At 41.7% G+C, this 24,573-nt stretch overlaps 4 protein-coding genes across 6 annotated transcripts in view; 2 read left to right on the top strand and 2 right to left on the bottom strand.

Moving 5' to 3' along the window:
* The window catches only part of rpl17 (ribosomal protein L17), a 324,928-nt gene that overhangs the window by 258,203 nt on the left and 42,152 nt on the right, over positions 1-24,573 (top strand). The window lies entirely within an intron of this gene.
* On the bottom strand, positions 780-4,013 carry LOC140539497 (T-box-containing protein TBX6L-like). The gene is made up of 9 exons (XM_072662218.1): positions 3,998-4,013; positions 3,733-3,889; positions 3,388-3,490; positions 2,641-2,805; positions 2,342-2,488; positions 2,184-2,254; positions 2,000-2,091; positions 1,682-1,886; positions 780-1,200 (listed from the first exon to the last, which is right to left on the bottom strand). Exons 1-9 carry the CDS (start codon positions 4,011-4,013, stop codon positions 780-782), a joined length of 1,377 nt encoding a protein of 458 aa, XP_072518319.1.
* pgam2 (phosphoglycerate mutase 2 (muscle)) lies at positions 13,484-16,670 on the bottom strand. The gene is made up of 3 exons (XM_072662052.1): positions 16,254-16,670; positions 15,755-15,935; positions 13,484-13,755 (listed from the first exon to the last, which is right to left on the bottom strand). The coding sequence occupies exons 1-3, from the start codon at positions 16,668-16,670 to the stop codon at positions 13,586-13,588; spliced, it is 768 nt and encodes a 255-aa protein (XP_072518153.1). The 3' UTR covers positions 13,484-13,585.
* nefla (neurofilament light chain a) lies at positions 18,864-21,578 on the top strand. Its single transcript, XM_072662076.1, has 4 exons — positions 18,864-19,953; positions 20,092-20,216; positions 20,375-20,724; positions 20,808-21,578. Exons 1-4 carry the CDS (start codon positions 18,907-18,909, stop codon positions 21,359-21,361), a joined length of 2,076 nt encoding a protein of 691 aa, XP_072518177.1. The 5' UTR covers positions 18,864-18,906; the 3' UTR covers positions 21,362-21,578.

Below are 24,573 nucleotides of genomic sequence, written 5' to 3' on the forward strand. Positions count from 1 at the left end.
ATTCAGTCATATTGCAATGTTGTTTTCATTTTCATGTCAAAGTGGCCATTTGTAACACATCAGATACACTATATAGACAAAAGTATTGGGACACCAGCTTATTCATTGTTTCTTGTAAAATCAAGGGTATTAAAAAGAGTTTATTTTGCTTTTGTTGGAGTAACTGTCTCTGCTATCCAAGAAAGAAGGCCTTCTACTAGATTGTGGAGCATTGCTGTGAGGATTTGATTGCATTTAGCGACAAAAGTATTAGTAAGGCCAGGATGTTGGATGATCACCATTACACCTCATTTCTAAGATATTGCATGTAGCACCATCATTCCAGAGAATACAGTACCACTGTTCCACAGCTCAATGCTAGGGGCTTCATACCCCTCTATGTGTATTTGCAAATCTGTCAGCAATGGGTGCAACTTAAAGTAGCTGAATGCATTAATTAAAAAAGGTGTCCACAAACATTTGGACATATAGTATACAATGAAATCATTTTATTTTACATTTACAAGCTAACCAAGTCTAGGCTTTTATAAAATCTCTCTTTCACACACGCACGCACACACACACACACAACCACATTATGTGGTTCACATTAGCAACTGTTTGCAACAGTACATTTAAACTAGTCCTTCAAATGAATCTTCACACTTCTCAGTTTTCAGACTCTTCACTGAAAAGTGATGTAGTAACAGCAGTAATCAAGTCAAAGGTCTTGTCCTTTTCTGGCCCTTTCCTCTTGGTTTTAGTCTCAGGAATTGTCTTTTTCTCCCTAGTGCTTCTGCTCAGCAGGAATAGGGGAAGAGAGAGTACTGACTCCACTCGGCCATATTGCTGTGGTGATATCCAGAGGGATGCAGGCTGTGTTCTGACATCAGGTGGTGTGGATGGGGGTAAGCAGGGCTTGAGTACTGCCCGGGAAGAGCACCACTCCAGTGACTTAAAGGTTGCTCTGTGTTGTAATGGCTGTAGAGAGGATGACCGCCAAGGCTAGGTCTGCCTTTTGAGCAACCAGGCATGTTCTGACTCACAGGAAAGTCTAGGGCTCTGCACTGCGGAGAACCCAGGCTCATTGAGGGCAGGGGTCTGGAGAGCTCTTGCTCAGGAACGGTGGCCATGTCAGTGGATCTGGATCCAAAAGTTTGACGGTCTGCTTGGCCATCTACGCAGGAAGAGGGTGAGGGCATCCTCTCAAATTCATGGATTCTGGAATGAAAGAGATACATTTGGAGGTTAAACAAGCATGTGATCCAATGTATTTCTTTACAAATCGTTTATAAGTTATGAATTCTAAGTTACTAATTAGACCATTGGAAACCTTCCACAGGGACAGTCCACATGTTTCTATATCCCAGATTTCAGCAAACAGGTAGAGTTCTCAAGGGGGATTTCTGACATATATTGTTTCTAAATTTAAGGGTGGTTTAATGTAAAATGCTCTGCCCTTACATCTGAAACATTGTTTTACAATAGTTCTGATCTTCCAAACACTCCATAGGACTGTGTTTACATCCCAAATGTTGAATTATGCAGCCAATTGGCAGAGTTCCTTTTTGGTAAATTGGTACAATCCATAGATATTCCCTTTGTTTTGCTTGAAATCTGGAGTCGACCATGGGACTGGTTTGGGGAACTTTGCCTTATGTCATGTATTAATAGCATTGAAGCTTGGCATAGTCAGACATACCTTTGAGGTTGGTAGCTGGCCTGTCCTGGGACTAGTTGCTCTGAGTTGGTGTAGTCCATTACGCCTTCACTGTGCAGACTTTGGGCAGGGTCCTGCTCCCCTCCCCAAGGAGACATGTGCTCATCCTGAGCCATGGAGACATCTTTGGAAAGGAGCATGCCTTCTGAGTCGTCTCTATGAGGGTCATATGGCAGCCTAGGCATGTCTGTGTGTGATTATATAACAAATACCAATTAACTCCATTATCACTTAATACTTTTCCAGTTTCATCCAAATCCTTTTTTATCATTTCTGTAGAGGTGAATATAAAGTAATTACCTGAAAAATGCATAAACTCTGGCTCCTTATCTGTGATCTTTGGTTTCTTTGCCGTATTCTCGGGACACATCTGACTCTTTTGTGCTCTGTGCCTTGAAAAGAATAAAAAGAATTTAGATTTTTCCATTTTATCACAAAGTCACAATATCTTTCACCACTGAATAACTATGACCTATCGCCTCACCTTTTACCATGTGTTCCCTCTTCCCTGAAGCCCTTTGCAAAGGGATTGTGGTCTATCTTCAGCTTTGTAATCTTTGGGAAAGAAAGGGGGGGGGGGATTAGCAACAGGTTTTCTCAGTAAAGAATGAGGAAGGTCTGCATATCATTGAGGGAACTGACCTTGCTGTTTTGGTAGACCGTGACTGCAGTGAAGGTAGTTTCAGAGAATGTAAATGTTTGGAAGACACCCCATCGCACACTGTAAAGGTCATCAGCCAGCACCACGTGGAAGCGAGGTTGGTAACGATGCATTGAATGCAGAATGATCTACAGAGGTAACAAAAAAAAAATTAGGAAAAAATATTCAATCCCAAATTCAATCAAAGTTACTGTACCATACAACAACATAGACACCACAGATGCAATTAATGCTGGAGCAGTTCATTAATGTACTGTATGTTTCAAAGTTATTGTCTTACATGGCCCCTCTGGTCCAGTGGGTTGTTGGTGAGCTTCAGCTTGAGAAAGGAAATGGGCTGTTTCATCCAGTGACTGCCCAAAGCAGGAGAGTCTGGGTGGACGTAGGTCCTGCAGGGGGGCTGTGGCTCTGCTTTCCCTGCCACCTCCCATTGCTCATTATTCCACTGTGGGTGAAGAAATACTGATATTAGCAAATCAAATGCAGTCTGTCAGTTCAAATCATTTAGGCAACACACTTTTGATATTATACACTTGGATGCTTAGGTACCCACAATCCACTTACAGTACAAGAATTACAGTACAGGCTTTTTTTGTCCGTGTGACAAACAAGTGAGAAAATCGAGAACTTTACAGACATTTGGCCAAAATACAACAGTCTGTGAATGGGAGGGTCACCTCATGTAAAGTAAGCTGATTGCCCAATATAGACTTAGATTGCTTTACTGGAAGGCAACAGGGGGGGAGTGGAGGGGAATTGGACTTGATTGGACCCCTAACCGAGGGAAGAAAAACAGGAAGTGATAATAGCCTTTGATATTCATTGTCTGCACTGATTGGCACTCCACATGAGGACTGCTGTCTGCACTTGAGAATACGTCTGGGAGTTTTAGTTTTCTAAGTTTCCTGTACGGTTTAGGTTGCTTGTTTTACTTTTTGCAAAATTTCCAAACCTACGTGCAGAGCAGCAGGTATGAAGACATCTGACGACCTTGTTATTGAAGCAATGATTAACCTTTTTTGCTTACCTTGTACCTAGAATTATCCAACGGCACCATGTCCACCATGATGACATACTTGGCGTAGGGTACTAGTCCAGACACACTGACGTTGCAGTATGGAAACATCCTCCTATATTGCATTGAAAAGATAGCAGAAACATTTTGCTGAGTCACAAAACTAAATGCAACAGCCATATTGGCTTTGTTTGAACAGCTCTCCTGAGGATCTCTTAACAACATGAATTAATGACACGAATAATATGATCATGAACTAGTGCGTAGAACATCAGTGATGTTTAGCCATTATGCTCTGTTTCATGTTTTTCTCACAATTTAATCCTGATTAATTTGTTTACTGTTGAACCTTATTACCTGCCAGATTTGGTGATGACCATCTCTGTCCCAATCTCATGAAATGACTTCCAGAGCTCTGAATACTCCAAGTTCATTGCAATATTTCTATGCTGATAGGGGTCGGCTGCATGAGTCATGGAGGCTGATGGAGGCACTGCAGACGAATGCTTCAAGTCTAAAGGAGATTTTAGATAACATGGTTAGTACTGAAACAGTCATTGTAAACCACCCATTTAAACCATCATCTACAGAGTGGAGTGTGTATCTTGAGAAAAGTACTTACCAGTAATTTGCTGCATTCTTCAGGTAGTAGATTCTACCCTTCAGTGTGAGTTGATCTTGGCAGTGGTGAAAAAGAATCCCAAGGCCTTAAAGTTGCAGATGGCTCAGGAGGTGCAGGAGTGTGGTCACCATCAAAACAAATGACAAAAGCTACAGAGCTTGGTTTAACCTTGAGTTTAAAGAAGTTTGCAGAGTGGGCGGGGCCTGTGGCTAAGGTGGGCAGGGTCTGCTTGGCAAAAGTGAGAGGGAGTGGGGGGCCTATTAGCAGACTTTGAAGTGCTCTATTAGCAACGGGGGTCAATGTCTCTGTTTAGGGGTAGGACAGGAGGTGGCTGGAGGATCAAAAGGAACCTGAATAGATCTCCAAAAGGAGAACTTACAAGACTAGTCTATATTTTCATGTCACTCAGGGGAGAGGTGGGATGTGAACAGACATGTCTAATCATGTTTGAAACCTTTGCTCGGTAGAATTAAAGATGTCTCATACTGTATTATGGACATGGGTGCCATATCAAGTCAAGTCAAGTCAAGTGGGTTTATTGTCATTTCAACTACATACAGAGTACACAGTGAAACGAAACAACGTTCCTCCAGGACCATGGTGCAACATAGAACTAAAGATCTAAAGGTCTAAAGATGTAGGGGCCCATTGTATTATTTAAACATTTTAGCAGAATTGTTAAGGATTTTGGGGGCCAGTGTGACATCTTTCATGGGGCCACCAAAATCCCTGATTATGGATATAGTAAATGCGCACAAAAAACAGCCCTCTAGTGTTTACTACTGGTCACTACTGCTAAAGTATTTCTTCTGTAAGCCTTAAGCTTGATAGTGGCCGACCCCAAACTCATAAATTGTGTTTGTATTTTTTCTCAGTGTTTGTACTTTTATTCAGTCATATCTCCCATATCAGGCATGCTTGAGAGCAAAGCACTGTCTACAGTTAAGTTCACCACCCCCTCCAGACTGACCTGGTTGTGTATTGGGCACTGTCTGCCCTTGACAATGGGGAGATGGCCCTCCTAATCCTATCAGGCATGCAACCATGGCCGGAGAGAGCTCTTACAAGACTGGCAGTTAGCAGCCAGTTAGTGCCCAAGGGCCAAGGGGAGGAGGGGAGCTATCCACAGATAGCCTAACTCACTCCAGATCCTCTGATGTCCTGTGACGACAGTCTGGGCCTGGAGTACCCTGTCTGCGGCCTATACAGATGCAAAGTGGTCAGAAGGTGGAGGTATGGAGGAACATTCACACAGATTCAGCATATCCTCTCCGCTCTTCAGACAAACAGTAGGGCAAAATCTGATCCATCAGTTCAATTCATCTTATAGAACAACGCAGCATTCTCGCTGAAGAACATTCATGTCTCTTGAAGCGATGGTTGAAACAAAAACAATGTGGCCAATCAGACAAGCCATGTTTGGTGTCTGAGGCTTGCTTCTTGAATTTTGCACTGGAGTTACAAGGTTAGGGCAAACTCTACTAATTGTGCTACTAGTGTTTTTTGTATGCTATTAAAAAACTGCTTTTGGTTTCCAAATAGATATGTGTGAGTGTGTAGAACTAAAGATCTAAAGGTCTAAAGAAGCTTTACATCTTCACTTGTAAGTAAGTAAATTTTTTTACTTTATTTATTTTTTATGGATTTAAATGTTCTTCACACTCACACATTCCTACTACAAACACAGTTCTCCAAACATTGTTCTTCTACTGCTTCGCTCAAAGAACCATTTTTAAGAGTTGAGCTAAAAGTAGCCAGTTTAGCATCTAGCTAATCTTGAGGCTCTTGCTTTAAATCTTGTCCAACTACTAAGTCATTTTAGGCTGACTTGATGATGCAAGTCATTATCTATGAAATGGACAATGGACATACAATCTAATGTGTATTTCAAGCGTAAATATGGTTGCAATCTTTGTGTATTTTATTAAGCAAAATGCAGTTGAAATAAAAATGATTCAACCTCAATTGCTAATTAGGTTGATTAGCTAAATGTACAAACTTTAGGTGTTTGCAATAAACCAATCAAACAAGACAAACACAACTAATATACGGGTGCTTTGTCCACATTCAAGACAAAATGCCACTTTTAATGACGACTGCAGTCTCAGAATGACTCAACCCCTTTATGACAAGCGTCTTTAGGACGTAGCGGAGCACCCTTTTGCTGTTATGACCTGCTGCAAATGTAACACATAGCCATTGACCAGCTTCTGGCCTCCAAGTAGAGCTGGGCAATTTGACGATACTTATCGTATTGTGATATCGATATTGTGATACACCATATGCTTTTCTAAGCATATTGTGGATACTGTTAGTGCTCCATTTCATTACAAACAGTGTAATTAGTCTGGTTTAGTTAGATAAAGTGCAGCTGATGAATGAGTTGTGTACAGTGAATATAAATCACTGTATTCAGAATGGGAGAGTATCTAAATAGTAATGATTGAGAATCTGTCGCTACTGATGTATTTAGTCTGTGGTCACATCATGGTATCATGATAAATATGGAAAAAAATGAAGTATGCAGTGGTTTTACCATGTTGCCCAGACGCTTATATTTATAGGTTTGTGTGATACAACCGCCTTCTTCCAATCCCACCAATGATTTTCTATGGGGCTCAAGTCAGGCGACTGTGATGACCCTTCCAGTATCTTCCAGGGCTTCTTCTGTTAAAATGGGTTCAAAAGGTTTTTTTTGCAAACAGCTGACAGTATGTATATCTTGCAAATAATCCTAAAATGCAAAGGGGTGAATAATTTAAACTGCAACTGTACATTTGCCTATTTTTGCACTTAACATCATGTCATGCAGTATCAGGACCCACATTAGTCTATCCTTACTTGATTTCATATCAGTTTTTATATACTGTGAATTATTCTGGTTCTGGTTTTAACTAAACAAATCATTTCTGAGCTTCTTTTTGTGTACATTTGCCTGAACCGCCACAAACAAATAAATCCTCTGTCCTGCTTTACGTTACATTTTGACAAAGCATTAATGTACAGCAGATTTACATTAATGTAAGTGCATTTAATGTACAGCAGATTCTCTGCTTGATGCATTTGGTTAATGTTATCTCTGTGGTCACTATTTCCTTCCTCTGGAGATCTGTGTGTGTCTGTTGTGTGTGTATGTGTCTAGACATGATCTGAGACCTTAAATCTTACCTTGGCATACTTCACCTCTGACACTAGATGAGTGTTTTGCAAGATTCAACTGGTTAGCTCTGTAGCTTGGAGCATACAGCACACGTCTCATGTTTTTGAGACGAGAAACCTTGCTTGCATTAGAAAAATGGAAATTAGAGTCTAACAGAGTTCTGGGTAGGTTGGAAAGACCTATATTCCAGCAGGAATATGGTGTTATTGCTGTTCTCCACACAGGAGTGGCAAAAGGAAGCATTCATGTGGTTTCAGTGTGAGAGCAGCAAGTGAAAGCATATAAAGAGAGAAAGAGAGGGAGGGTGAGGGAGATACATGTAAAGTAGAAACACCTACTCAAAGAACTGAAGAATATGAACATTGACACCACTGGGTGAAATTCTAGGAACGTCCTTCAGGGCAGCTCGGAGCTCCATTGCTCAGCACCATACAGCTAAAATGCATGGTTTTACTGTCACATGTAGCACTGTAGAAATGTCCACATCTGTGTCACGCTATATATAACAAACTGTATCAACACCAGACCTAGTACATAAACTACTATAATTTTTTTTTTTTTTAAAGTGGCAGAATCAATGTTTTTAATACTGTAAAACTAAGTTTAGGTGTTTGTATTGGAAAACAAACTAGGAAAATGTATAGTTTTAAGAAAAGTACAAGAAAATGAAAAACTATACAATTACAGTTTATAAGTGAGACATTACAAGTTTACTGATTTTCGATTTACATCGCTGTAAAATGTAAAATAAGTATAAGATATTTCCAAAGTGAGCAAAGCTGTGAATTATTCTAAATTGGCTGAGAAAGCCACACAACCTTAAGAATTAAGTGGAAATTAATGAAATTAACACCCAGAACAGCTTCAAAAGAGATAATTCAATCTGGATAAAGATTTTGTTAAAATTTGATATGATTTACATTACTGACTGATAACTGATATTACTGATTTACTAAGATATTTCATACATACTTTATCATTTAATAACTTTTAGAAATTGTAACCTTTAAAATTGGTATTTGTGGTAATAAGCAATGTGCCCAGTGCACACACACACACACACACACACACACACACACACACACACATATATATATATATCAAAAACAGCACTATTATACATTATTATTGGTTGAAAATAGATTTAATAATAAAATGGATCAATGAGGTAAGTTTAATTACTTAGTAATAAATTAGTCCAAACTTACAAGTTGTAGTAAACATAGTAAACATATTCTTTTTACACCATTTTCTCAATTACCTATTATTTTATTTTAATTAAAACAATTTTTCTTATCATATTTAACACATTTAAATCATTTCAATTTCTATTCTATTTTTTTATTACATGTGTGTAATATTTCATATTGTATTTAATACATTTGTATCATTTTTTGTATTATATTTAATTAATTTATGTATTTTTTATTTGAATATTTCATACATTTTATATTGCTCTGATATGTGTATCTGTTCACTGTTACATGAGCACACTCACCAGGACATAAACATTCTTGTATTTAATACACAGTAAAATGATCAGTCTTTTCACATTATTTCATGTGGAAGTAAGCAGGTTACAGGTTTTATTAATGAATTAGTTGAGTTGAACAAGCCAGTTCAACTGTAGTTCCAATGAAGTGAGCTTTTACAGTGTATTGCAAGTCTGATTCAGATACACTCACTCAGATCACTCCACATACCTACAGTTCTCACAATTCACCACCATGCATACATAACCCCCCTCCCATCACAGGCAAATACATTCCACTGAACAATAGCCAATCCAGGCAGGACAATTTCTCATACACACACACACACACACTCCAACTCGCCCCCCAGAACCGTCTGCAAGTGAGGGCTGTCTGTCAGGATGCCCTCACACCTCGTTGTGGGCCATTTGTCTCAAATGGTTGTGTTTAACGGGCTAAAGTGCACAAAAGGTAAACGCTGAGGGAGCAGTGCGATGTGCCTAAGCTACCTTTCTCAATACTCCTCTTGTGTAATGCTGGAATACAGGGGCAGACAGCTGATCCTAGGCGCAGCATGTCGAGACAGCTCGGTGTTTGTGCTGTGAGCTGTGGAATTTACTCTACGCCCAAGGGAATGAATCCTTCCTCCCTCAGCACGCCTCTGCGTTCATTAGGCCCTCTTCTCACACGCTTCCGTGGGTGTGTGCTGGGCCGGGGGTTCTGTCAGACACAGGCCGGGGGTCCAGTGGACTGATTCAGAAAAGAAACTGCAGGGCAGTGTGTGTGTGTGTGTGTGTGTGTGAGTGGTTTAATCAATATGAAGCTTTGACAAGGTGTGTAAGAGAAATAGAAAGTTCAGGTGCTGGCAGTGTCAAAGATTATTCAAGGGAACTGCGCCATCTACTGGTCACTGGTTAAACAACAGTTAAGTGAATTGCCAAATATAGGTATCCTTCAGCAACTGTTATAAACATGCGCCATTGGGTCTTCTAGTGAATGCTCATGAGTGTATCTAATCATTCTTTTAATCATTCTCTGTGTACTTTAAATAATACCAGGGTGTTATATATTCATATATTTCTGTGGACTGTAGAGTGGTCGAGCTCTGATTTGAGCAGCAGATGGCAGTGTAGGCAAGTCTTGGGTCAGCCATGTGTCAGTGAAGGCTTGAGTACTGTTTCAACATTTGTCTCAATTGGAGCATGGGGACACAGATATGCTTCAGTGAAAGCATTTCAACACATTAACATATATTCAAATATAAAAAGTAAAATATTTGAAACGATGTGTTTTCTTTATTTGGTGGGATGTGATGCAGTGACTAATCCCCGCACATCCTTACATCCCGCAAGATACACTGGCATAGATGTGGACAGTGATATTTAACACCAGTATGAATCTGGCAGGAAAAAAAAACTAATTTAAATTATTTAAATTTAATATAAAATGTATATTTAACTAATATAAATAAAATGCACAAAAATGTAACTAATGAAAAAGAAAAAATTGTACTTTGTATGATGACAGTCTAAATGAATCAGAAAAAGTTACTTGTTTCTCTTGGAAATGTAATTGAGCAATTACATACAGCACCTATGTACAATTACTCCAGTGTTTTCTACCCCTGGCAGTCACACAACTTAAGCATCTTGAAACACACACATGAAACTCAAACGCAACAGCTGTGACAATACTGACTGTGTGAAACAACTGCACTGACAGGAAAGTAAATTATGGTCTCTTGGATTAAAGCAACACTATGGAAATTTGGTATTTCTTGCTCTTGGGCTCCCCCTAAAGTTGTTGGAAGTGTAATTTGCACTTTGAGCCACGTCTTAAAGACACGTGTTAGAATACCATTGCAGGATTTTACAGGGCTATGATATGTTTCGCAGTGTTACGCAGTGTTCTGAGCGCGGTGTCGCATCGACAGCAACGCTATTCTCCCAATTAGAAGTCAGTGGAGCATCACAGTGATTTTAAAGCTGTTATTTTAAGGTAAAATGCTACATAGTGTTGCTTTAATGCAGCTTATTTGCATGTAATCAGGTATTTTTTCTAGATAGCTATCCTTCTTCCTCACCTCACTGCATGACAATGCTTCCTACTGTTTATCTGCATGGACTTTATCATCATTTAATCTTGCATGACTTGACGCCACATTTACCATGTTTTCTTAATTCAGTTTTGTTTTATTGTTGTTTTTATTCCTGTTTAGCTTTTTATTATTATCTGGTGTCGACCTTTTAAGTCTGGGGTCCTCTCAAGGTTTCTTCCTCTCGAGGGACTTTTTCCTTGCTCAAAAGAGGTTCGGAGCCGGATCTTTGTAAAGAGGCTTTGTGACAACATTTGTTGCCGAAAGCCTATATAAATAAAATTGAACTGAATTTAATCCTGAACTAAAGTAACTTTTGTGTCCTGTACAAACGTAAAAAGGTAAAGGTGCATGTATTTGTCACTGTACACTGTATAGCGAAATGTGTCCTCCGCATTTAACCCATCTGGTAGTGAACACACACACACGTTAGGGGCAGTGAGTATACACACATCCAGAGCGGTGGGCAGCCAACTCCAGCGCCCGGGGAGCACAGAGGGTAAAGGGCCTTGCTCAAGGGCCCAACAGTGGCAGCTTGCCAAACCCGGGAATTGAACCCACAACCCTGTTATCGATATCCCGGTGCTCTAACTGCTGAGCCACCACTGCCCCTAAACTGCCCCTAAACGTAAACGTATGTTTAGAAGAATACAGTCAGAGGAACACAAGGCTGGTTGCTGATGTCTCTGTGCCCCTACTATTGTATAGACCTGTTTAGCTTCCAACAAACATCTCCTGATTTAATTTAATGAAGAATTGACTTGATAAACTACTGGATGGAAACGGTAGCTAAATGCAGCGTTTCCTCCAGGAGAGAGTGGCTGCAGCGTAGTGGGTAACATTACTTTCCTCTGTGCGTCAGGCTGGGATTTAATTCCCCTCCTATAACAGCAAGTTAATCAAATAAAAAGTCCTTGGACAAACATATAAAGTAGGTTGTTCTAAATAGTGTCATGTATGGAAATCATTCATCACAGTGTAGTATTTTTGCATTTTCCCCCTTGGTGCAGTTTTTAACGGCAGGGCACTGGTGGCTCAGTGGTAAAAGTGCTGGGTAATATATCACAGGGTTCTGGGTTTGATGCAGTACTTGTCTGCTAAACTGCCACTGTTGGACTCTTGAGGTGCATCCTCAACCCTCGCTGCTGTAGCTGTGCTGTAGAATGGTCAACCCTGTGATCTCACATCAGTTTTCTAAAGTGAAGAGAAGATTTTTGTTGTACTGTATACTTATAAAGACACCTTATTTCTGACCCCCTTTATAACAGGTAAATGCTTACTGTTTGGATAAATTACTGTACATTGCTGTATCATTTTTTCAGCTGGCCAAAGACATTTCCTATAAAAGCCTAATTAGATTTTTACTTGTCCAGACTAAATGAGTTTTTTAATGTTGAGCTCCGTTGGCACTGCTGTTAAGTTCAATATTGAAGGCCTAATCCACGCCCTAATCCTTTGGGATGTATCTCATTGGTCTCCAGTCTGGGTCTTGTAGGCTTCCTGCCCTGCATATTTTAGCATTTTACAATTTTCCAATACACCTGCTCCAACAACTGTCTAATAAGCAGGCATTTCCTTGGTTATGAGCAATGTCCCGAAAACCAGCAGTATCAGGATTGGGAAGCTAACTACAGCATATTGTCAAAACCATGCAGAAATCTTGTATCTCCTTTTTTTGGTGTTTTTGACTTTTGACACTGATTTGAAACTGACAGTTGTTCTTTACATTGAGTCAAAGTTTCATGATGAATTGACCAATAAAATGCTCCAAAATGACTTGGGATAAAATCTTTTTATATCCATTTCCATTGAAATTTATTTGATTACTTTTCCTGAAAAGTTGACATTTTGGAGATGGAGATTTTTTTGGCATGACAGTGATGATATACTGACCATCATCCAGCTTGATAGAGAAACTCATGAGCTTGTTTATTTACCAGCTTAGCCACCATAGGAACTAATGGAGTTTAGAGCTGCATAAATTGCTCTGCTACTATGGCAGGCATAATAACCAATAGCTTTTCATTTTAACGTATTAATAGCTCTAAACAAGCGGCTGAGCAGTGGGTGCTATAAATGAACCCTCCTACATAATGAATAAGGCCCTAAAGTGATCCTGTGGTTGTGAGAAAGCCCATTGAGAGTGTTTGGTTCTATCGTTGTCCTTTCCCAATCACACAAACACACACTCATTACACACACACACACCTGCCCTTTTCCCTTTTGTCGCCAGACAACCTGAGATGTTGCTATTCGTGATGCTGGCTGGCTGCCAGGGTGATTTTGGGCCGATCTGTTTTGGGCTGTTCTGAAAGAAGGCCGTGGGTGGAGTGCATGGGCCTGGTGAACCGACACTGCAGCACGGTGGCGCGGGATGGCCGCCAGCCCGAACCCAGCGACCTCCCACAGTGCCCTCTGGGTTCGCTTACACTGCACTGCGCTGCTCTGCTGAAATCAGTGAATTAATGCCGAGAGGCGAGAGAGAGAGAGAGAGAAAGAGAGAGGGAGGGAAGGAAGGAGGAATGACTCAAGCAAAAAAGAAAAGGATGTACACAAAATGGTGGTGACTTTATTTGCTGTGTCAGAATGGGGGCGCCCCAACACAAGGGATTTGTAAATCAGGAGCAGTTCTTGATGTTAAAGGTAATGTGTGTTTGGAGAAAGGTTTACAGGTGGATCCATTGAATGTTCACTCCCATTCGTTCTCGGCACCAAATGAGATGCCAGTAGAGCAAACTGAAACTGTGAAGAGTTTCAGTGGCAGGCCTGTAGTGGAATGAACGTCAGGGGAGTTGAGGAGGATGAATGGGAAGAGAAACATGGTGAATTTCAGTGGTTTCAGTCTTTGTGTTTCGCGGGTTTCACTTCTTCACCTTGCCCTGGGCAGCCACGGCCTCCATGGCCTTGCGCACCGTCTCCTCATCCCCAAGAAACTGCATGGGCTTCACAGGCTTCAGGTCCTTGTCCAGCTCATAGACGATGGGAATGCCAGTGGGCAAGTTGAGCTCCATGATAGCTGCATCTGTCATACCTGAGGAGACAGAGCAATGTCCTTTAGTTAAGTTAATTCTTACGAATCTATGCTTATTATCAGCCATTAACTACTTTAAAATGTAAAAATAAAGGTTTTAGAGCAAAAAGAGCAAGGTAGGTACGTCTGGACTGACAGTTTAAGGTGTTAAAGAGAAGAAAGAAAAGCCCTAAAGTCCTAAAGTGCTGCATAATGATGAAATGGTCTTTAAAATGTAATGCTAACTTTACACAGGGGTAAAGCATGGAGACACAGATATGCCTTAAGAAAATCATTTCCACCTGTTTAGATATATAAAAAATAAAAAAGTAAAATATTTGGAATGATGTGTTGTCTTTATTTGGTGGGGTGTGATGCAGTGACTAATCCCCACACACAAGATACATTGACATAGTTGTGGACAGTGTTATTTAACAGCAGTATGAATCTGATTGGGTTTTTTGAAAAGAACAAATACATACATGAGAACTGATGCAAAAGGAAAATAAAAAACACAATGGCATAAAAATTGTACTTTGTATGATGACAGTCTACAAAGCGACAATACTGACTGTGTGAAACCTGAAGATCACATGTTCACTGACAGAAAAAGTGCAATGATGGTCTAAAGCAACACTATGGAAAATTGGCAATTCTTGCTCTTGGGTTTCCCTCTAAAGCTGGGAAGTGTAATTTGTGCTTTGAGCCACAAAGGACCCGTTCGAGTACTACTGCAGGATTTGACAGTTTTTGTTGTTCTGCCTTTTGCAGTTAGCGGTGTTCTGAGCATGTTTTAGCAATGACAGAAATAATGATAAGACTGTGTGAAACAATATTACAACCATACATATGTGATCATAATACTAAGTTATGGTCTCTTGGATTAAAGCACCACTATGGAAAATTGGCATTTCTTGCCCCTGGGCTCCCCCTAAAGTTGTGAAGTGTAACTGGTGCTTTGAGCCACCCCTAAAGGACACGTTTTTCTGGATGACCTAAAAGATACAGAACCATCACTGACAGTGAAAGAAGCATGTAGATTGAGTCGGCAGAGTAATATTGGTTAATAATATTGGTAATAAGTATAAGAAACCTGTAGATCACATATTCGCTGACAGGAAAGTAAAATGATGGAGTATGGAACACTATGACAAAATGAGTTCTTGGGCTCCCCCTAAAGTTGGGAAGTGTACTTTAAGAAGTGCACTTTAAGACATGCCTAAAAAGACATGTTACAATTGTAGGATTTTACAGGAATATGATGTGTTTCAGTTCTTTCTACTGTTGTTCTACCTATTGCAGTGTTCTGAGCATGGTGTAGCATCGAGAGCAACGCTATTCTCCCAATTAAAGGTAAATGGATCATCACAGTGATTTTGTAGCTGTTATTTTAATGTAAAAATTCTACATAGTGTTGCTTTAATGCAGCTTATTTGCATGTAATCAGGTATCTTTTCCAGATAGCTATGTCATGCAGGCATATCAACTGTTTGTGCCTGCGTTGGATGCATAAAAGTTTTACCATGTGAGGTTTCACCAGCCATATGATATCCATAAGCACCCTATTTGGCCTCCCATGTGCATTAAGGAACTTTCTGAGGTACAGTATGAAGTGTTGAAGTGGCCCTGACCTTTCCTTGACCTCTGTGCCCTTTTCTCTCTCCCTCCACTTCAGTAAAGGCAGCTTATAGAGAATGCAGGACCTTTCTACAGAAAGGTCGTGGCTGTAACAGGAATCTAGCCCATGGCCTTTTCCTCTGTGTGTGAGTGGGGACTATTATTAGGCGCACTGTCATCTGGTAATGTTAAAGGCTCATGGTCGGACTTACAGTATCCTAGGGTATGTTTGAGAGTGCTGTGTGACCAGATTATTAGACCAGTTGTTTAATTTAAGATTTGTCACATTTTAGAGATTTAGAGATACATGTTTAAATTGGCAAATCTTGTATGTAATGCTCCAGGGGCAAAACAAACTGCAATGATATCTTCGATTAATATTTATTTAAACAATTGAACTCACCCTCCAAGTGCTTCACGATACCACGCAGACTGTTGCCGTGGGCAGCGATGAGGACATTCTTGCCGGCCTTGATCTCGGGAACAATTACTTCATTCCAGAAAGGCAGGGCACGCGCAATGGTGTCCTTTAGACTCTCACAGGTGGGCAGCTCACCCTGTTTTAGACCCTTATAGCGCCTTGACTGGTGAAGGAGTTTGAGGCACCATGAACAGACAAATGTAGCACACCTAATCACACTTAACACACTGTGGCATATGTCAGTGATGCAATGTCAGGCATTTACACTATTCAATGGTTAGTCTAGGGTTAACGCTTTCAAATCTAGGCTCATAAATCTATAAAGATAAAGGGAAATGATCAACGAATAAAAGGGAATAGCCATCAGGTGGCTACTTCCTTCCATTTGTAGCTAGCCATGATAGTCTGTCTGGTTATGCTACTTTTCACCAGAGATTTGGATCCTACTTTCCTACTAGTTAGAGGTCCTACTATCCCCTACCTCGCTGATGATCTTGTGGTAGGCATGGTCTTTGTCCATGGGGGGAGGTGGGATGTCGAAGGAACGTCTCCAGATTTTCACCTGCTCCTCTCCATGCTTGGCTGCCGTCTCTGCTTTGTTCAGACCAGTCAGACCACCATAATGACGCTCGTTCAGACGCCAGGTGCGCACAACGGGCAGCCACATCTGGTCTGTGCCCTCCATGATGGTCCACAAGGTCTTGATGGCACGCTTCAGCACAGAGGTGTAACACACATCAAACTTAAGGCCAGCATCCTTGATGGCTTGAGCTCCACGCTTGGCCTCCTGCACGCCCTTCTCACTGAGGTCAGCATCGAACCAGCCACAGAAACGGTTCTCCTGGTTCCATGAGCTTTCACCATGGCGCACAATGACCAGACGGTAAACAGTGGTCATACTGAGAGTGTTTTTTGTTCCAAACCCACAAGACACAGCCCTCCTTGCTGTTGTGCACTCACACTGTGACAGTGAGCTCTGGGAGAGTCTACATGCTCTTTTTATAGCATTTTGGAATGTGGATTCCAGAGAGCCCATACTCTGAACCAATAAGACAGCTTATCTCTGGATAGACACCTAGGCTCAGCCAGTTAGATTAGCCTTTTTTTTTGAGGGTGGGCCAGATATCTGCTGGCTCTAAGGGCAGAGGTTATCCATAGATTCAAAATAGCAACATGACTTTTAAACTGAGGGCCATGGAATAAAGGTGGAAATATTATAGTTAGAGTAGAAGAACTTAGAAGTCTTAACAGCAGGGTTTGTCACTACCAGCTGGTACTGACTAAGGTCAGAAAAAAGCATAGCAGTAGCTTAAGATCCACTCCATGTCCATTCACATGCAGTAGTAAAAGGATGCCTGATTTTCAAGCCAGTCACTAAAACCTTCCCTTCCCTCCCCATGTGCTGACCACTGCGAATGGCGTGAGTCATCAAATATAGAGGTCAGCAGAATTCCACTGAGGGTGAGCCTCCACTTACTGTGTAACCCTTTCAGTGGTGTACTGTACTCAGCAAAGCCCAGTTTCTGGTATGACAACCCTCATCCTCTCATAAATCCTCATATGATGCAACGAGTTGGACCAAAGACAATAATAAAAATATTTAAAGAATAGGAAAAGCCTCAGGAAATATTGTGGTCTAGGTCTGCTTCTCATACAGCAGTGCATTCATATGAGTGAACTCAAAAATGACTGTAATTTTGTAGTTTGCAGGTATACATTCTTATGAGAGGTGCTTGGAGGCAGAATGCATTAATGTGTAGGTATGAATGACTTGCAAAAACTGTAGATTCCACTGTAGAGATCAATGATGAAACTGCAAATGGAAAAATGAGAACATAGGTTTAAGGATAATACCACAGGATTCAGGGAAAACATTACTCTAATTCTTGCTGGTATCAGTTTAGTGCACATCTCTTTCCTATACAGCTGTATATGATACAAAACTCAGAAGCATTACTAAAAGACAAGGCTGCACATATACAAAATGTATAAGCTTTGTTAGACTCTAGCTTATCCCATAGTCATATTTGGTGCAGTCAGTGATACATCACCCTACACTTCACAGAACCGGGCCAAGCTACTGAAGTGTGCATTAAATACCATCAGCACTATTCTGCACGCAGGTCCCATCTCTACTATTAAACCCCTGCAAGAACAGTACAGTTAGCAAGTTTCCTCAAACTCTTCAGAAATGAGAGAGGAAAAATGATGGCATGGTGATTTCCCTGTCAACTGAATTCATAAGCATGCCCTTTTTTTCCCAACTGTCAGAATGGAAATACACTCGTCTGCACTCTTCTTACGCTACACACAAGCAGACAGATTATTATACATATATTGTGATTTGCACTCATGTCTTGCCTTTCTGCCTTGTCTAAAGTCTTGCAATACGGATGCACTAATCACAATAACCTGTAGGGGCAGTGTTGTGATGTGATGAGAATAGCACTTTATTATGTCTGCTTTAAAAGCTGCATCTGCATAGCCTACTATATGTGCACACCTCAGACTAAAAAATAAGAGTTAAAACACACATTACTAACAGTATTCTATTATATAGGTTAATTTGAATAGGACACTATGTTTAGATAGTTAAAATGACCATTGCCAGTATGGTAAAGAAAATAAACCTTCCTCAAAGAACTGCATGACAAAGATCCACAACAGAAGCAACACATGTCTTCTTAAAGATTCCTGTGAGAGTAATAATCATAGTTCTGAAATCTTAGCTTTGTACCTTGGGCCTTCCTCGTTGTTTTACAGTATCACTCTCATTTGCTCCTTTCTCTCCACCTATCCTGCTCTAGCCCCCCCTTCCCTCTCTGTTCCTCTCTTTCTCTGCCCCCCTCCTCTCCTCTCTCCTCCCTTCTCTCCGCCTCCTGTCCCATCACTCTCTCTGTATCTCCCTCCCTCTCCCTCTCCCTCCCTCCCTTCCTCTCTCTCTCTCTCTCTCTCTCTCTCTCTCTCTCTCTCTGCTATTGATCCTGCATAGTCAGAGTCTAGAAAATCACTTGCGTCAGACCTCCCCTTTCTGGCTATATAAGCTGCCGGGACTGCAGCAAGAGCAGCAGATCAGTTTTTTGTAGGCTGACTGCAGGAAGAGACAAGGGACAGAGCATCCCGTCCTTGCAGCCATGAGTAGCGCCGGTTACGACCCCTACTTCTCCTCCTCCTGCTACAAGCGCTGGTATGTGGAGAGCAGCCCCCGGGCTCCGGCTCGCAGCCGCTCCCGTACCACCTACACCAGCCACGCTGCTCCGCTGTCCTCAGCCCGGCTGCATTATGCCTCCCCTGGCCGTACCTCTTCCTCCCTGCTGCTGAGCAGCCCGGCCCGTTCAGTGGAGCTGGACCTGGGCCAGGCAGCCCAGGTCAGCTCTGAGTTTAGGGCAGTGCGCACCCAGGAGAAAGCCCAGCTCCAGGAGCTGAACGACCGCTTTGCCGGTTTCATCGAGCGGGTCCATGAGCTGGAGCAGCAGAACCGTGCCTTGGAAGCCGAGCTGCTGCTACTCCGTCAAAGGCATGGAGAGCCATCCCGTCTCAGGGCCCTGTACGAGCAAGAGGCCCGAACCCTTAGGGCCGCAGTGGATGAGGCGCGCTTGGAGAAGCAGGCCGCTCTCAGCCAGAGGGATCATATGGAGGACACCCTGAGGACCCTGCAGGGTCACTATGAAAAAGAGGTGCTGGCCCGTGAAGATGCTGAGGGCAAGCTCCTGGAGGCCAGAAAGGAAGCAGGCGAGGGTGCTCTGTCCCAAGTAGAGCTGGAGAAAAGGGTGAACACTCTGCTGGATGAGCTGGCCTTCCTCAAGAAGATCCATGAGGGCGAGATCTCTGAGCTGCAGGTGCAGATCCAATACGGGGCACAGATTGCCGTGGAGACAGAGACGTCCAAGCCTGACCTCTCAAGCGCTCTAAGAGACATCCGGTCCCAGTACGAGAGGCTGGCAGCCCGAAACATGCAGGCGGCTGAAGACTGGTTCCGTGGCAAAGTGGGGCATCTGACGGAGACTGTCGCCCACCACAGCGAAGCGGTGAGGAACTCCAAGGACGAGGCAGGAGAGTACCGCCGTCAGCTGCAGGCCTGTGTCTTGGAGATTGACGCATGTAAAAGCCTCAATGACTCTTTGGAGAAGCAGCTGAGGGAAGTGGAGGACAAGCAGAGTGCAGAGATTGCTGCCATGCAGGTCAGTCTTAATCTTGCATTCTGAGAAATTTAGAGTATAATTGGCATCAGATATAATAACTGGCATCAGATTTTTGTCTAAGAGTTAAAACTTAGATGACTTTCTAACAGACACTTTATTTGGCTTGATGTTCCACAGGACACAATCAATGAGCTAGAAAATGAACTTAGAGCTACTAAAGGTGAGATGGCCAGGTATCTTAAGGACTACCAGGACCTTCTCAATGTCAAGATGGCCCTCGATATTGAAATAGCTGCATACAGGTAGGAAATGCAACAGGGATGTGAATTAACATTGTTGCAGACACTTAAGTTTATTAGTCATGTCTGATTTATGAGCCATCATGCCAAAGATTATGCTGTTTCTGTCATATACATTATTGTAGAGTTATGACCCCATTTTGCTCTGCCCTGTTTAACAGGAAGCTCCTAGAAGGTGAGGAATCACGCTTCAGTGTGGGTGTGCCAGGAGGTTTGGCCAGTGCTTACTCGATTGGCCCTGCCTACACACGGCCCATGTTCACTCTGCAGTCTACTGTAAGCTCTGGCGCCCCCTATCTGGTCAGCTCTCGCCTGATCAGCTCCACTCTCTCAGCTGAGCCAACACGAGTGGAAAAGGAGGAGGAAGCAGAGGAAGAAGAGGTAAAGGACGAGGAAGAGGTGGAGGAAAAGGAAGAAGAGGAAAAGGAGGAGGAGGAGGAGGAGAAGGGAGAAGAGGAAGAAAAAGAGGAGGAGGAGGAAGGAAAAGAGGAAGAAGAAGAGAAAGAAGAAGGTACGTTCTCTGTATTTCAGTTTTAAAGCACTTTTTCAATTCTCTGCCAGAATAGCTGCTCATAAATTACTTCTGTGTTGCAGAGGGTGAAGAGGAGGCTGCAGCTGAGGCTGCAGAGGAGGAAGAAAAAGAAGGAGGAGAAGAGGAAGAGGAGGCTGAAGAGGGCAAGGAGGAGGAAGGAGCAGAGAAAGAAGAAGAAGGTGCTGAGGGGGAGGAGGATGGTGGTGAGAAAGAAGGAGAGGAGGAAGAGGGAGAGAAAGGGGATGATAAGGAAGAGACTGAGGCAGAGGCAGAAGCAGAAGCAGAAGCAGATAAAGGTGATACTGAGGCAGCTGCAGAACCAGAGAAAGATGACACTGAAGCAGCCAAAGAGAAGCAGAAGGCCGAGCCAGAGGCAGCCAAACAGAAGGAAAAAGCAGAACCTGAGCCAGTTAAAGAGAAAGTTGAGGCAGAACCAGAACCAGTTAAAGAGAAAGCCAAGGAAGAGCCAGAAAAAGCCAAACCCAAAGATAAGGCGGAGGCCGAAAAACCTAAATCAAAGGACGAAGGTGATGAAGCTAAAGGTGAGGCAAAGGAAAGCGCAAAACCAGAGCCGGAAAAGAAGAAAGAGGAAGAAAAACCCAAAGCAAAGAAGTGAAGTCTATGATTTTAGACAGAGTAGAAATTTCAACTTGCACTTATTTACTCTCTGTAGTCTGATGAGGGCTCTGAGTCCAGAATGCAATCCAGTGATGTCTGAGAATAGAAACAGCTATAATTGCTCTGAAAACAGACTATAATGTATGCAATATATGAATGAGTGAAAGAATATTGAATGTCTGTTTACCTTACACAGTCTGAATAAATGTGAAACTCTGCTGCAAGTGCAATAATAAATATGCTTCTGAAGCATCAAAGAGACTTGCTTATTATTTCAACATGACTTCACTTTGTGTTTGTACCCAGTAGATGATGCATGTTCACTAACACATACCAGCATTAGAGAATATGTACAATTCAATTTTAGCTCAATCTAGACCTTTTTACTCTGCAAATGCATCCACAAACTTATTTACTCACATATGCTTGACATACACCACACAGGATAACTTAAAATTACTTAATACCATTAGCATTACATGAAAATGCTGCATTAAATATGGGCACAGACCCTATTTTAGTTAAATATCCTACTAAATATTCACTCCAAAATCTGTGCCACACGGTAAAGGTAAATCCCTGCTAACTAGAAAACTGATACAATAAACAAATGAGTAGAAAATAAAGATGGCCACATATATTAATTAACCTTTTTAGTTTTGGATTCAATTATCCTTACTGCCATCATCTACCCTGATCATTAATTCCCCTCAAAATTCAGCTGTACAGTATGACCATTATGCCTGAAATTAGTACTGACATCTGAATGTCAATATAAATTAATCTGTAGAGTAACTGTGTGTGTCTGTTGCAGAAGACAGAGCGTCAAAATAAATGTTTCTAATCTAATCAGACCTCCTTACCTTTCCTTTCATCGGGAAACACGACATCCAACAACATCATTAAAGAAACCATATAATATTTTAAGAATCCAACTATTTTATTTTGCTGTGGTATGTAAAAAACTAATTATCTGTACAATTAATTTAAAACGTGAATGAAAACAGTGGATTTACACATTCTGAAGTGAACTACAGCCCAGCAGTAAATAAGGAAGTCATGGGTTCAAATTTCAGAAATGAAATTTCAGAGTATTTCTCATTGTGCCCTTAAGCAAGGCTTTTAACCCCCCCAACTGTCCCAGATGGCGCTGCTCTGCTAAGGAAGCCGGGCTGCTTCCAGAGTGGACATAGTTAGGCTGAAAAATTCATTGAAAGGTGATCTGTAAAGTAACCTTAACCTTACTATTTGCTTACTCTGTCTGCAGCAGTTTAGACAATCCATTAAAGTGGAAATTATAAGGAATGTTTAAGACAGAACACATTTCTACTTAGATATTACTTTGGGGAAGTCATGATGTCTCTGATCTTTTTTATGCAATTGTTTCTGAAGACAGAGCAGGCCTTAACTTGGAAATTATTATAGAAATTCACATAATCTTACACTCAGTGGGGCCCTTATTAAGTACACCTTCTTTGTCCATGATAAAATGCTTCATCAGTAACTATGCCACAGAGAACGCTACTGCAGGTATATGGGCTTGTGGCTAAGATGCTTTATATGTATCTAGTTCATGGACTTACTGTACAGTTGTCCTTGTTCATCACCGCACTTTACAGGTGGTTTCATCTGGCTCAGATATGGTGTCCATTTAGTTGTATTGGTGAGGCTAATGGGAATTAGTTTCTTAACCTTTCTTATCTTTAGCAAGGTTAAGAAACTAATTCCCATTAGCCTGGTTTACATACAGTACATGGCACTGGCACAATCCACACTACTTATGTGCTTAATAAGTGACAGCATATATTTAGAAATGGATTCATATGAGCTTACGAAAACATCTGTTAGTTATTAGCTGATATCTAAATACATCACTGCTTAAAAAAGTACAGTTCACTTAGTACATACATACAGATATAGTAAATACTATGGATAGTGGAGGAGCTGTCAATTTGCTTGTAAATATTAAAACATTCACAGTAATCCTTGACATACAGTGGGGAGAACAAGTATTTGATACACTGCTGATTTTTCAGGTTTTCCCACTTGCAAAGCATGTAGAAGACTGTAATTTTTATCATAGGTACTCTTCAACTGTGAGTGATGGAATCTAAAACAAAAATCCAGAAAAATACATTGTATGATTTTTAAATAATTAATTTCCATTTTATTGTGGGAAATAAGTATTTGATACACCAGAAAAAGAAACTTAATATTTGGTACAGAAACCTTTGTTTGCAATTACAGAGATGAGACGTTTCCTGTAGTTCTTGACAAGGTTTGCACACACTGCAGCAGGGATTTTGGCCCACTTCTCCATTCAGATCTCCTCCAGAGCCTTCAGGTTTCGTGGCTGTCGCTGGGCCACACGGACTTTAAGCTCCCTCCAAAGATTTTCTATTGGATTCAGGTCTGGAGACTGGCTAGGCCACTCCAGGACCTTAAGATGTTTCCTACGGAGCCACTCTTTAGTTGCCCTGGCTGTGTGTTTTGGGTCGTTATCATGCTGGAAGACCCAGCCACGACCCATCTTCAGTGCTCTTACTGAGGGAAGGAGGTTGTTGGCCAAAATCTCACGATACATGGCCCCATCCATCCTTCCCACAATACGGTGCAGTCGTCCTGTCCCCTTTGCAGAAAAGCATCCCCAAAGAATGATGTTTCCACCGCCATGCTTCACGGTTGGGATGGTGTTCTTGGGGTTGTACTCATCATTCTTCTTCCTCCAAACATGACGAGTGGAGTTTAAACCAAAAAGTTCTATTTTTGTCTCATCAGACCACATGACCTTCTCCCATTCCTCCTCTGGATCATTCAGATGGTCATTTGCAAACTTCAGACGGGCTTTGACATGCGTTGGCTTGAGGAAGGGCACCTTGCGTGCACTGCAGGATTTTAATCCTTGACGGCGTAGAGTGTTACTGATTGTTTTCTTTGAGACTGTGGTCCCAGCTCTATTCAGGTCATTGACCAAGTCCTGCCGTGTAATTCTGGGCTCATTCCTGACCTTCCTCAAGATCATTGATGCTCCACGAGGTGAGATCTTGCATGGCGCCCCAGACCGAGGGAGATTATCCGTTATTTTGCATTTCTTCCATTTTCTAATAATTGCACCAACAGTTGTTGCCTTCTCACCAAGCTGCTTGCCTATTGTCCTGTAGCCCATCCCAGCCTTGTGCAGGTCTACAATTTTATCCCTGATGTCCTTAC

The sequence above is a fragment of the Salminus brasiliensis genome, chromosome 18, assembly GCF_030463535.1.
Source record: "Salminus brasiliensis chromosome 18, fSalBra1.hap2, whole genome shotgun sequence".
Taxonomy (NCBI): Eukaryota; Metazoa; Chordata; class Actinopteri; order Characiformes; family Bryconidae; genus Salminus; species Salminus brasiliensis.

What these genes read in the sequence shown, in the direction of transcription:
- LOC140539497 (XM_072662218.1), bottom strand. An exon ending in CACTGGACCAGAGGGGCCAT is followed by an intron (nt 2,489 to 2,640) that starts GTAAGACAATAA and finishes TTACCTCTGTAG; the next exon opens with ATCATTCTGCATTCAATGCA. An exon ending in CGGTCTACCAAAACAGCAAG is followed by an intron (nt 2,255 to 2,341) that starts GTCAGTTCCCTC and finishes TCTTTCCCAAAG; the next exon opens with ATTACAAAGCTGAAGATAGA.
- pgam2 (XM_072662052.1), bottom strand. Translation starts at nt 16,670, where the DNA reads ATGACCACTGTTTACCGTCTGGTCATTGTGCGCCATGGTGAAAGCTCA. An exon ending in ACCACAAGATCATCAGCGAG is followed by an intron (nt 15,936 to 16,253) that starts GTAGGGGATAGT and finishes CTCCTTCACCAG; the next exon opens with TCAAGGCGCTATAAGGGTCT. An exon ending in TATCGTGAAGCACTTGGAGG is followed by an intron (nt 13,756 to 15,754) that starts GTGAGTTCAATT and finishes CTGTCTCCTCAG; the next exon opens with GTATGACAGATGCAGCTATC.
- nefla (XM_072662076.1), top strand. Translation starts at nt 18,907, where the DNA reads ATGAGTAGCGCCGGTTACGACCCCTACTTCTCCTCCTCCTGCTACAAG. An exon ending in CAGAGATTGCTGCCATGCAG is followed by an intron (nt 19,954 to 20,091) that starts GTCAGTCTTAAT and finishes GATGTTCCACAG; the next exon opens with GACACAATCAATGAGCTAGA. An exon ending in ATTGAAATAGCTGCATACAG is followed by an intron (nt 20,217 to 20,374) that starts GTAGGAAATGCA and finishes CCTGTTTAACAG; the next exon opens with GAAGCTCCTAGAAGGTGAGG.